This window comes from Colletotrichum navitas (assembly GCF_030913465.1).
Source record: "Colletotrichum navitas strain CBS 125086 chromosome Unknown LY79scaffold_113, whole genome shotgun sequence".
NCBI classification, from domain to species: domain Eukaryota; kingdom Fungi; phylum Ascomycota; class Sordariomycetes; order Glomerellales; family Glomerellaceae; genus Colletotrichum; species Colletotrichum navitas.
The window spans coordinates 23337-36681 of record NW_026850659.1 but is presented as its reverse complement, the minus strand read 5'-3'; the positions used below and the strand labels follow the sequence as shown (position 1 = coordinate 36681).

Below are 13345 nucleotides of genomic sequence, written 5' to 3'. Positions count from 1 at the left end.
CCGTGCTAGAGGCAACACTCAGCTGTCGTTGAATTTAAGTTTGCAGATCTAATGCACAAGCTACCTAGTTTAAGCAGGTACGGATACCTATGGAGAAATGAAGGTGGTGGGCCAGTTACAGGTAGGTGGGTAGTCACCTGCCTAGGGGTTTCTGTCCCAGCTCCCAAGTGAGTGTGGCGGCGTCATGCCCCACTTTGGATCCCCCGCCAACATGGACCGACCGACCCGACCCCGTTCCTTGAGCTTCATCTGCCCCCTCCTGGCCTGTCACAACAACTCGCATCAAGGCTTCATGTCATCCAGGGTTCACCAAGTAAGTATAACCTACTTCCGTCCTAGTGTTAGAAGAAGTAATACCCTTGCGCTAACTGACGTATCTTGGCAACCGCAGTTGAACCTTCCCATCTTCAGCAGCAAGAACAATCATCACCTGGCCACTTGTCAGAAGCGGTGCGGCTGCAGGGGCGGATCCGCCACACAGGGAAAACACTTGTACTAAAAGTGTACGGGAAATCAATTACCTGCCGCCCAGTTGACGCGCTTCTCTGACTTCTTTTCCTTTTCAAGTCGACACCACGACGCGTCTCATCTGCCCGGATTGTAACGCCAGTCGCGTCTGCGCCGATCGAACCCCCCCGACCGACATAGTCAGCCGCGTCATCGCCAGCTTTGGGTTACGGCAGTCGTCCAATCCGCCCCGTAGCCCATCACTCTTCTTTGGTCCTCTCTCAACCTCCCAGTCTTTTGATGCCCTGCTAACCATTGTGTTTGTACATGATTCGCACGCTGCTGGCCTTCTGCGCTGCACACCCGCATGCACATTATTCAATCGACCCCCCCGACAACCTGGCACTTTTGATTCTCGACATGCGTCTGAATGTCTATTTGTTGATGATTAACACAGCCCCGGTTGCGCCGTCACTGCAACCGACGCGTCATGTTCGCACAAATAGGTTCAACTGTTTGTGAACGCGCAAATGATTTGCTTCAGTTTCAGAGGCGGCTGTCCGAGCTTCCCGGGTTCCCCGACACGTCGTCCACACATGAATATCTGTCAAAGAAACACAACGCTGGCCAAGATGATTATTTGCCCGAGTTAGATAATGACAGGCTGATCCTAACCGTCTGCAATAATCTACGTGATGCTTGCCGGGGAAACCAATCCTAAACATAAACAGTCACGTCGGGCTCTGCCCACCCACAGCTGGGACGCGAGGACCAAGCTCCAACCCCCTGACCTCCATATTCTGCGCCTCGTAATGCCTCTGCGAACTTGCCAGCCGTCCCATCAAGCACTTTAGCTGCTCTCTAGCCGCCTCGACTCTCTTGCATGTCCGTCCCGCCTCCAGAATAACCTTTTCCTCACGCTTGCTGGTGTTATTGCCGCGTACTCCGAGAGACCCTTTGTCTAAACTCCTCCTCTCCATGTAGCTGTCCGCCATGTCAGAGATGGATGAAAGAACCCCAACCGTAGCGCTGACTAGATCCGTGCCGATGTCTTCCCCTGTTTCAGGATCGTGATGGCTTGTGTCACCCAGATGCGAGAGTCTCGAGACGTCAGGCCTAGATAGTGAAGCGTCTGCGCCGATGTCAAGGGAATTGCTTCTTGATGTCACAGGACTCTTGGGGCCAATGGCGTTTGATTCTGCGGTACCGACAAACTCTTCCTAGGGGGGCTCTCAGGCTTGGCGGACTTGTTGGGATCGAGAGCACCGATAGCCTCGTAAGTATTGACAGGCTGAACAGAACTTACAGGTTCGGGAGGGGGACCTTGAGGCTCGGGGAGGATAGTGTCTTGATTGACAGAAACCTCACGGGACCTAGACGCTCTTGCAAGCATAAAGGGGCAATGTCAGTTCCAAAGTAGCTTGCGCAGAAACGAGCTTGGGGGCGACAGTAGAAAGTTCTAGCAGCGCGCGAAAAAGGGTCTCACCTTGGGTGGCTTGGTCAAAGGCGACAGCGGAAAGGATATGGCGGGGATCGTCGAGTTTCCACCTCCGAGCGGCCTTATGGAGCGCGCCTGCAGCGGTTTTAGAGCGGTGTGGAGAAGAACCGTTTTGCGAGAGGAGTGGCATAAGGTGCAGTGTGATATCGAGAGAAAGCGCCCTTCCAGCGTCGCAAACGGTGTAGAACTCGCCAGCGAGATGCAATTCGTACTCGCTTAGGGGTGGAATAATGCCGTTCTTGGTCGCGATCGCCTTCTCAAGCGACATGCAAAGCCTATTGACAAGGTCTTCGAGAGACCGGGGATAGGGGCGACACTACGCGGCATGTCTGGTTAGTTGACGCTGTATTGTTTGGCTAGTAATTGGGTGAATGTTGGAGTTCTGATTCACAAGAAGAGGGAAAGCAATGATGGTGGTGAAGGTTGGCGACGTTTGCAGAGTGATGAAGCGGTGGCAGATCCCCGGGGCCGGGGTGGGGTGTGGGTGCGTGCGGGTGCAGAGGAAGAGAGAAGCTCGCACCTTTTCGCGAGGTTGATTTGCTCGTACTTTTGAGAAAGTGGCTCGTAGCTTTTTCACTAGCAAGCTCCTGATGTGCTTGAAGCGTTTGTAGACAACGCCCTCTGGTGATTCATAGCTCTTGCGATGCCAGCCAGCTTGCGCCAGGCCACTTGCACCGTGGCCTTGCCTGGTTCGCCTTGGTGCAACGATCCGGGCGCTTGGGCTCGCACGAAGCATTCGCAATAAGCCGACCGATTGGAGCGGCGGTCAACGGGTCAGAAACGCAATTTACAATCCGCCTACATGGAAGGTACACGATGAATCAAGACAAGTTCAGCACACAAGAGAGAGGCTGTCACTAGAATAGGCGCCGTCGCCACTAGCTTGAAACGCTGTATGGTGTTTTGTTTTGTCTTGTCTTGTTCTCATATTTGCCCATCTTTTCTCATTCTCCTGTGCTGTCCGCTGATCATCTCATTTTCCTATCCGCTTGTCATTCCAGTCCAGTCCAGAGCCTACAAGGCGACCAGCCTCGGGATCCTCCTTCTGCCAAAAGCACTCTTGGGACTGCGCCAGGAGCAGGTATGAGAGCGACTCGAGGGTATCGGCGTCCACGTCCTCGGGAGGGTCAGACATGCGCAGCTCAGGCAATATCTCCTTCCGTATGTGGTCTAGCACCCCGGCCGCCAAGGCGATGTATCCAGCGGCGGTTTTAAGCCCTTCTTTACCTCTTGACAGCGCAACAGCAAGCTTGGAGTACAGGGAGGCGAGGTTGTAGAGGATGTTCATGAGTTCGTACTTGAGGTTGTTCCGCACCATCCGTCGTTCGGTGTTGTAGCCTAGGGCCGAGTACCACGTGAATTCGGCGCCCATCTAACAGCACATCCTTGTCAACATCCTAGCGGGGAGAAAAAGAAAACACCCGTAGTGCTGCGAGTGTGCCAGTGAGACGTACGTCAATTGGGAATTTGCCGCCGATCCACACCAGCTGCCCCGTGTACGCCTGGAGCGTCTTAATGCCCCTAGGACGGGGTACGGGCTGACCGCACTCCGTCGTAGGGGCTACGCCGAAGGCTGAAAGGGTGGTAACAGGACGTTAGACGTGGTTGTTATCTTTAACGGAGAAGCCTCGCCTGCGTCGTATTGTTGAAATCGACAGATGCTGGAAATTCGGCATCTTAACGCCCAGAGCGACAGGTGGGTGGATTTGCGAAAGGGTAGCAACAGGAAGGTGGATATGGTTGTCATCTCGAACGAAGACGCCTCGCAGTGCTGTAAATGCGGCGTTGGAGGAGCTTGAAGCTACGGCAGGAGCCTTATGCCGAGTACTGTGGAGGGACAAGGCAACGAAGCAAGGGTAACATCTGCGCACATTACAGTCAGCTAAGATGAAGAAAAGATGAAGCTCTTGGGCCGAGATGATGCTGACCGTCTGAGGAGCAAGGATATTGGCGGGGTTGTCAACGTGATGGTGTTGTTGGTAAAGAAAGGTCTGCAAAATGGCTGGCCAAGGTGAATGAAGAGGCTAGCTAGGCTAACTGTGCAGTTGCTGCAGACGGAGACGGTGACGTAGGTGACATGTCACGGCAGACACGTAGGTGACCTGCCGGCACAATGCTGACTTGCCCACTTAAGTATGGCTGACTTCAGGCAGGCAGTGTGAAGCCCTGCTGGGGCCACCGTCCTTGCTGACAGCTCTTTCCTCTTCTCTTCAGTATCAACTTTCTTGTCTCCATCACGGCAACCTTCCCACCCTCTCTCCTACTTCTCGCTGCGAAGGAGCAGTCATGGACGCCTTGGAGGTCGGCCACTGCCCAAGAGCCACTGCTGTGAAACCCTCATCCTCCTGCTGTGGCCTTCCCTTTCCCCCCAGTCCTCGCTTTCTTTTTTCCCCGGCCAAAATACGACAACAAGATTACCCGCCATTTCCTTCCTTCCTTCCTGCCTTCATGCTCGTTGTTGCGCCCAGTCAACTTCTTCCTCTCAGCATCAACAATAACGACAACAATGTCATTAATGATACCACCACGCACAAACAACTATATCTACTGTAGCGTCATCCTCTCGCTTGCCCCTCTACCCTCATCAGACACCCAAGCTACGCCATGTCTGTGAAAGGCATCCTCCAGCAACTCGACTAGCATTATCCAATCCGCTAGGATCGCATGTGACCTCTGGGACAAGCTCAACAATGAGTTTAAGCTAGATCCCGACCATATTGGAAGCTATTTTGCTCTCTGAGCAGTCATCAACATTAAGCGCGACGTCCTGATCTTCGTCACTAATCGCTCTCTGTGGGAAGAAGTGGGCAGCATCCAGGGCGATGTTGCCCGTCGCTGGGGCACTGTCGTAAAGCGACAGAATGCCTCCATCAGCATCATCGCTCTGCTCTTTGGGAAAGACATCGTCTCCTCCCGAGCCTGCGCCACTGCTGTCTCTCAGCTTCCCAAGCTGCAGGGCGATATGGATCTGGTCACTCTCTACCGACTCTTCCTTAATCAGCCTACTTAAATCAATCGCTACGAGCAAAACGATGTTACGCGCCTTCGAAAGGCGGTTAAGTTCTGTAAGTCCCGTGTCTTTATTGCACCTGCTTACCCCTCCCTGATTCTAACCACAACTCTCTCCCAATAGGTAGCCCTGGCTGCTGGCCTACGGCGTCCAGTCGTGCGTTAAAGATGGGCAGTGCCGTCTCCTCGGTCTACTCATTCTCCCAGGTCCTCAAGTCCGACGAACCCTCCTCCATTGACAAGCCCGAGCCCAAGAATGATGAGCCAACCGAGTTGAACACGGAATACGCTGCGATCAAGGCTTCCGCTGCCGCCGTCACGCCTAACGCGCCCCACAACAACTCCCCTGAGCCCATTGAGCCTACCAAGTCCCCCGAGGTTGCCCGCAAGCCTCTCCATCGCTGCCTCGTTTCTCCGAAACCCGCTTCACTCGGTCCTAGAGACCTCAAAACGCCTAGAGATACCAAACAGGTGGACTCCCCTAACAGTCCTCTGCTCTGAGACAAAGACAACAATGACTTGGAAAATTACAACGACTGTCGGGAGAATGTCGACGAGGACGATTACTCAGATGCCGGTCTTGGTGGCGGTCTAGGTTATTCCGACGAAGAGGAAGATGGCGCAGATGCCATCCAAGTGATGCTGCCAATTCCTTCGGGTAACGGCGAGGACGTCTCAACCATCACAGAAGAGGAGCTGTCTTCTACACGTCATTCATTTCTTGCCATAACACCTTTACCTTCCGCGCCCCTGCTGAGTTTTGACTGTAGCTATGGGGACTTGTCTACGCCTAATAACACCCCGCTCAAACAGGTCAACTTGGCTCCTCGATGGGGACAGAAACGGGCCTCGGACCTGGTAGAGGAACTGTCGCCCCCAAATAAGGCCAAGAAGGCCAAAGTGACATCGAGCTTGGATCCACCCTTGCGAAAACCATTGCAGTCTATCGTGACCCCGCCGCCTGACCCCCCGCCGACTGCCCTGGTGCCGGCGTCTGCTCCCTCAGACGAACACAAGGGTGATGGGCCAGCCAAGGCCCCCTGCTGTTACAATCTCGAGTGTGTGGTTCTCTATTCCAATGTGTTAATTATGAATGATACTTACAGCGATGGGCCTAAACTTTACTGTAGCTATTTGTATTTGTGGTTCTAAACACGCCGAGGGTTTGTTTGTGAAGACCTATGTCATCGGTATTATATACGGTTTATGATAAAGGTTACTGCCTAGTTGAGTCAGCTACTATGATAGGATATGTATACAGACCGCACCGATGGGACAGATGATGGATACTTAAATAGCACAATCACAACCATGATGCTAATTCGCGCGTGCCGATCATTGTGATAAAATGCATCATGTTACAGCTTGGTGCTTGACTCTTCCATGGACATGAAGCGTTGCGGCACCGGTACTCGAAGAACGTCCACTAGGAGGGTGCCGCCTAGATCCCCAAGGGTTTCAACAACATCAGCCGCCAGTAAGCATCCAAGGCTTATTATCCCTGCAGTAACATTACATAGTCTATGTATTATTAGAAGAAATACAATCCTTACGAACTTTTGCGATAATTAGTGTACAGCCCTATTGCGACGGCTGCCTCCCTTGCTAACTTCGTAGCCGTTAGTGATCAAGCTGTTGATGAGCCAAGAGAGAAGCCAGCCCATTTCCTTGTTGGCCTTGATACTGGGAAAAGAAGCAGACCAGGGATTTTCTGCCGGCCTATCCCTTATCTCCCTTTTGTGAGGTAGGTGGCGGAGGCGAAGGCTTAGTACTCTCCACACGTAGGTTAATGCCTATGGTGCAGAAAGAATGATGGTTGTCTGGGTACAAGGAGTCGTCATCAAGGTCGAGCGGTGCTTTGCTGAGTGCATCGAGTCGCAGCTCAGCCCGGGCGGGCTGTAGCCCATTCCAAGAGGAACGCTATTGTAGCCGACCGAGACTCAACATCGTTGACGTAAGGGTTAGGAGCAGGAGTCGACTGCGCAGGAAAATTGTGCTGAAACCCTAGCAAGCACGTAAAGTGCCAATGTCTAACCGGCGATGACAGTAGGTAAAAATACTGCGTAAGGGGGTCGGGGTGCTGGGATTTCGAGCTGTTGGAGGCAGATCGGGACCCGTCGCAGACGGCATGCATTGACAAAGGGGTCGCGGGCCTCGTCACAGAGAGCGGGTCGAACGGTGGACACGATGACCGTAGGGGCGTTATTGGAAGAGACGATGTAATGGCATCAGCCAGCGGTCGGGCGAGAGAGAAGAAAGAGCAAAATGAAGTGAAGGGGGTCCAGGACGTGGGCGATGGGTCGCAGAAGAGAGAAAGTCGGAATTAAAGCGCAGCTTCAACGATGGACCCAGGTTCGTGGCTGTGGCGCAGGGCGTCTCGTCGTCGTCGTCGCCTTTTGGGGTCAAGTCGGATCCGGCACGGACGGACCGGGTAAAAGGTTCTCTGGGCACCCGGACCGGCATCTTCCGGCAAATGATTGGAAAAACAAAACAGAAACACCAACAGCACCATCATTTCATCCTTGTATTACATTGAGTGCCTGTACGCTGTTAGGCTCTGGCCATGTTGGCTGCTCATTTCAGTAGCTTGGACAGCTTGTATTGCTTGTCTGGTCTGCTGCTGTCTTGTAACGAAGATGACATGGCATTGGAAGGGCTGATCTTGGCGAAGTTGGCTGGTATGCCCAACGTGTGACACGCCACAACATCCGTCAGCAATCACCATCATGTCTCATCATCATGTCTTCTTCTTGTGCCTGCCCCCCTTTTGTGTGTTCAAGAGACGGCTGTTTGGAAGATGGAGGGAGGGTTAGCTCGCGACGTGGTGATCTCGACTGTCTTGTTGGCAGCATCACCGCAGTTGTTATGGCTCTCTCGTCCCCCTCGATATCGTCTGCTCCATCATGCTCTTGTTAGCCGACAGGGTGTTTGTAGGCACTGTTTAGGTCAGGCGGCGCGGTAACGCAAGGTCACACAATTCAAGCATAGGATCAGATAATGCTGCCAGTAATTATCCACGTATTGTTGCTTCCAGAAAAGCCCGATGAAAATCCAAATGAGATACGAATCCAATCCCGTCATCAACATTGCTCAAGTACGTCGCGTGACCCCCAGTCTTACGTCTGCTTGACAGCCACCATTCTAAGCCGGTGCCATGGGAGGTTGCGCAAAGCGGAGGGTCGATGAGCACAAACAGACCAGCCTTCCTTGTCGTCTAGATTGACCTTGGAGGGAGACCGCCCGAGGGCTGCTTTTTCTTTCTGCCGAGTGGGCGCGTCTGGAGTAGGCGTGCCAGGCACGCCTACGTTGGTCTTGGAAGGCTGCTTGAGAATTGACCTTGGGTGAGTTGGGGTGGGAGAGGAGGAGTTTCGTCGCCAGCCAACGTGGCTTCAGCGTTTGGCTAGAGATGAAGAAAGATGCGAGTCAGTCGGGTTGCTGTTGTGTGTGAGATGTGAAGTGTGGTCAAACAGGCTTCTTACCTTGAGCGTGCTGGTTGGCCGTGCTGGCAGACACTCCCCCTCTCCCTATGGCTGTAGCTCTTGGCCATCGCCAAAGCCCGCCATTGCTGAGGCCGTGGTGGGCCTCTTGTCGTTGAGAGAGCCGGACGTTGATGAGTGACTTGTTTGCACGAGGGGGACCGGGAGTCGAAGTTCCGGACGATAGAGATAATGGAAATAGTAAAGGTGATTCATGATTAATGCAGAAGTGAAGGCGTAAGGATGATGATGGATGTTGGATGGATTTGGAAAGAGAGAAGACACCAAGTGTTAAATGTTGATGGTTGGATGCTGGACGTAGTGTAGGTGAGGGCAGCTGGTCGTCGCCGCTGGTGCTTCTTTCCAGTCATCCCGCTTCTTCTTTCCTCCGCCCTTTTCGTCATCTTCATCATCATCGTTATTGTGTGAGAAGAAGGCGCGAGGCTTCGGCTTTGCCGTCGACTTCTACACGATTCCGGCATTGGCAGAGGTGAGGCTTCTGCTCCAGCCTTTGCAACCATGTCCAGCGTCAACGAACCTGAAGGCGTCCTTGCTGACTTGTGTGCGATGGTCCCGCGAACCTGCCACACTAGTGAATGACAGGCTACTGTAAGCACACGCCCCGTCGGGACGTCAGCACCTCCCTCTTTCAATGTCATGAGCGGGTTCTCTGCCTCTGCTCGAACGGCTCCTCGACGGCTTCGGGGGCGATGGTGGCGGTATCAGCCATGGCGACGTGGTAATTTGGGGGGAATAGACAGCAGTGCAGGCCGACCTGGAATCTTGGTTGTTGTGTGTGTTTTTGCAAGACGAGGTTGGGGGATTGAGCGTGTGGTGATGGAATAAGAAACCACGCGCAAGTTACTTGTACTTTTCAGCGGGTCAGATGCTTGTAGGTACCTGTCCTAGGTACCTAGGTTAGTGACTACTGCAACTACTGCAACTACTGCAACTACTGCAACAGCTGCAACAGCTGCAACAGCTGCAACCGCTGCAACTGGTGCAACCCTGTACAGAGGAGGCACGTACTGCAGACAGAGGCGCATATGTCCAGGTACGTATTGGTCCCCTTCTCCGTAAGTACATTGGTGCAGCCACACTACCTAAGGCACCGTGCTGGCAATCTGCCACCTCCCCAGCCACAGAGCACCAACTACAGATACTTCGTGATGGCTCGCGAATCCAGGAATCCAGAAACATCCGACAGTGGCCCCACCCACCGCCACATGGGGCTCAGGGAGCAACTCTGTGGCTCAGGGAGCAGGATTTTCTGCTCCCTGAGCGTCTGCGCCACCCACCTGCCACCACGCTCCTAAATTTCCAGACGAGTACACTGACCCGCTTGGTATGTCACTGAATATCAAATTACCACAGTCACAACTTGCTGTTCGCTAGCCTGAGACCTCTCAGAGGGAAGCCTGACTTTTTCCGCAACATTTGTCCCAGTAAAGAACAAACCGTTCTTGTGTGTAGGGACCTTCGGTCTCGATGGACCTTGGGAGACATGCGCTCCGATGACCGAATGGCGGCGCGCCGAGGCCCATAATGCTGCTACCACTATCATCCCCATTTATTAGGTTCTTCCTGCTCTGGGACTTTCTGCACTCGCATAGTTACACATCTTGCCGACGGTTTCTCTTGCTTGTTAACACCACTTTCTCAATAGTACCGTCCGTCATCCATCACGCTGGCCATGTCCATGTCCGATAATGATGTCATGGTCTTTATCCCCAAGTCGGACCTCAAAGTTCTGGTCTGACTGAGTGCTTTGGCCACCCTTGGTCATCGACAACGGAAAGGATCCAAGTCTTGCAGTCAGCACCCCCAATGCTGGGTTCGCACGCCAGACGCCAACCTTCAATCAAACGTCTGGATACGCCTTCCATTTGGAAGAAACGCACATGATCGACGCCTTGTCAGGCTAACTACCCGCGGTTTGACTTGCTCATCACATCACACATCTCTCACCTCGCACATCTCGTTCATCCATCGCGACGACCATCACAAGCAAGCCCGGATGAGGGATGCCCAAGGAGCACGTCGACGCAGATGCTCTTCCTCCTTACCTCAATGACCCTATCACCTCTACTCAGGCCGACCTTTACATACAACAGAAGACCCAGCGCATCGAGACCTGCACTATCCAACCCAAGAACTTCAGCAATACCCGTGGCCAGTAGCTCATCCGTCGCATTGATAAGCTGGTTACCCTCTACGTACAATAAACTCATGTCCGACAACAACACTTTCTTCACCATCTTACCAGAATGTATGTATGAGTTGCGTCTGTAAGGTTGACAGTCACTCCATTATTTGATGTTCTCGGCCTATTGGCCCGACTGTCTCCCCCCTTAGGCATTAGCGCACCGCAAGCATGATTCATGTATTGGGCTTCGGCTGAGCCCTGGACCCTTATCTGCTTTCGGAACTGTTAGCAGCTTCAGCAAGATGGTCCTACCTGATGTCGCTTGGCGTGGCCGGAGCCCGGAGGAAGTCCCATATTGGTTCTATGAGCTAAAACGCCTATAGTCTGCTGGCACACTTAGATCCTTAGCACCTATCTTCAAAAAGAACCCACTAAGTTGGCGTATTTGGATGACTGGATCGTGAGCTTAGGAGGGCCGGCGGTCAGTAGGGGGGGGGGGGGCATTTAAGAGGGACAGCTCTTCGCCAGCCTATGTCTGCATCGCTCCAGTCCTGCCATCTCATAAGCTCTGCTTAACAATTGGAGAGTGTGTCTGTCGGCTCTTTCTGGATGTATATTTATAAATGAAAGACAAGTGGTCGCAGATGGAACAAAAGGCAGTCTCTTATGTGACAATTGTGCATATTGACAATGAGCTGTGACCAAAGCGTTCAGAGCTGGAATAGAGCGGATATGAAGAGTAATTCGAGCGGCAACCAGAGGACGCGGGTAACAGTTTGCATCAATCTCCACATGGAGGCGGCGACTTGGCAGACGTCACAATAAGCGGAGCGTGCCATTTCGACTGTTATCATCTTTCAGCTCCGAGCCGTGTTGAGCTTGGCGGCGCTGGGCGGCAGCAAAGACAACGGACTGCACCTGGTAGTGCACACTACAAGACTGTGATGATGGAGACGGCTTCTGGGGCTATATAATGACTATGAGATCACTTCCAGTCACATACGACCATACCCACTGGAGAACTCGGGATCCCGTCCGCTCTCCCATAGATAAGCCAGTGAGGGCCGGACTAGTAGTTGGGTCGGTGACGACCAGCGAATACCTGGTGTTGTATGTCTTTTTATGTCACTATCGTTCCTTTTTGGTGGAAATCGTCTTGGTTGGCAGTGGTGGGTGACAATGACCCAAACAGTCTCGGGCAGCGCGCTGGCATACATATATTTAGATACGCTCACATTATTTGTCATGGCTTACGGTTAGTCTGTTTCCCTATCTGGCCAGTATGTTTGTGGCGATTAGTTGTATTGTCTTAGTTACATGACTCGCATTATGCTATTCACTAGGTACTCTAGATCACGATAGCGTCATTGGTCCTCACAAAACTGCCATCTTGTCTTACGACACTATTCTCGTCATTACCAACAACCAGCTGCAGAATGGTGGGGTTTCCTTGCTGAGGGGACCTAATCCTTGGCCTTGAAGTTGTTGAGCTGGTCCTTGCACATAGTATTTCTCTTTGGTGCCAGTCTTCATCACAGACTCAGGCGGCATTTCTTTGTGTTAGTGTGCGGTTTGGTGCGTTAACGGGAGATTGCGCAATCTCTCATAAACATTGGGGAACGATCTGATGGCGTTGTTGGAGATATTTATGTTCTCTTGATTATTTTCCTTGTTGCTGGCATATCTGGAAGAAAAATACGGTTGTTGAGTGAAGCGGTTGTTTGCAACCCCACCACCCCACCAGCACCGCCACTGCCACTGCCACATCAGGATTGCTGCCACCAGTCGGAATAGGCTTCCTCATAGTTAGCTTCGTGTAGTGATTGACGTTGGTTGTCAACAGGATGGTGAAGATGGTGATACGGAGGCGTTAGGTAATTAGTCAAGAGCAGAGAAGAGGGATTTGGGGGGGAAGGGGAACTCATTATGGGAAAACGATTAGGGATGAAGGGAAGAATAAATACATTGTTAAGAGAAGTAAGGTCTATTACAAGCAGTGTTGGCATGTGTGGTGGAGTAGCAGTTTGACAAGATATTATAACGGGCCGAGATCGCCGTTTTCGAAATGGCAAATTAGTCCCGATTGAGAAGATGCGTATCAATCAACGCATCCATTCATTCTTTTTGATCAAGTTGCCTTGTGTGCCTAGGTGCGTGTACAGTGCAGCCGGCGTCATGATTACGACTACGAAGGTTATGATGATGATGCATAACAATAGAAACCTAGCACGCCCTCAACTCTAAAATGGGAATGAGAAAATCTATTGCTTGTGATGGATTGATGTTGGATTCTTTTTCTGTCTCTCTTCGTTCTGTCGCCTAACCGACCCAATTTTGCGAGGCATTACTATTGAACCACATGCGCATTAATTCAAAAACATGGTCGCGCTGCTTAGATGTAAAGCAGACAGCTTTATTAGTCCCACTGGTGGGTAAGTTACGAGCTGCCTCCTAAACCTAGCTTACGTGCTAAAATCCACAATATGTTATTAACCTTTCTACCAGATTGCTCTGTTGAATTAGACCTGTACCTAGACGATATCAGTCAATCGAAGTCAGTAATAGCGTATGATATAAGTCACTCAACTTGCACTGTGCATCACTTCAACGTCAGCTTCACAAAGCCAGAAACACGAGAATCGTCCTCCTAAAGAGCCGTGTCTGCCGTCCCCGACCACTCGTCCTCGTGCTCTCTCTCTGGGCAATGATGGGAGTGTCACGGACGACGTACAGATTGTTGACAGATGACGACGAAATCAATCCAGGCAG

General features: G+C 52.2%; 3 protein-coding genes across 3 annotated transcripts; 1 reads left to right on the top strand and 2 right to left on the bottom strand.

The window, feature by feature from the left end:
• Positions 1-1749: 1749 nt before the first annotated feature.
• Positions 1750-3692, bottom strand: LY79DRAFT_674237 (BRO1-like domain-containing protein; the record flags this gene model as incomplete). The annotated part of the gene is made up of 5 exons (XM_060564270.1): positions 1750-1829; positions 1934-2261; positions 2964-3317; positions 3400-3518; positions 3602-3692. The coding sequence occupies 5 exons, from the start codon at positions 3690-3692 to the stop codon at positions 1750-1752; spliced, it is 972 nt and encodes a 323-aa protein (XP_060408258.1).
• A 251-nt stretch (positions 3693-3943) lies between these two features.
• On the top strand, positions 3944-6106 carry LY79DRAFT_678339 (uncharacterized protein; the record flags this gene model as incomplete). Its single annotated transcript, XM_060564498.1, has 5 exons — positions 3944-3956; positions 4690-4916; positions 4998-5010; positions 5079-5425; positions 5501-6106. The coding sequence occupies 5 exons, from the start codon at positions 3944-3946 to the stop codon at positions 6104-6106; spliced, it is 1206 nt and encodes a 401-aa protein (XP_060408257.1).
• A 2247-nt stretch (positions 6107-8353) lies between these two features.
• On the bottom strand, positions 8354-9251 carry LY79DRAFT_570511 (uncharacterized protein). The gene has a single exon (XM_060559161.1). It carries the CDS (start codon positions 9087-9089, stop codon positions 8649-8651), a length of 441 nt encoding a protein of 146 aa, XP_060408256.1. The 5' UTR covers positions 9090-9251; the 3' UTR covers positions 8354-8648.
• Between the last annotated feature and the right edge of the window lie 4094 nt (positions 9252-13345).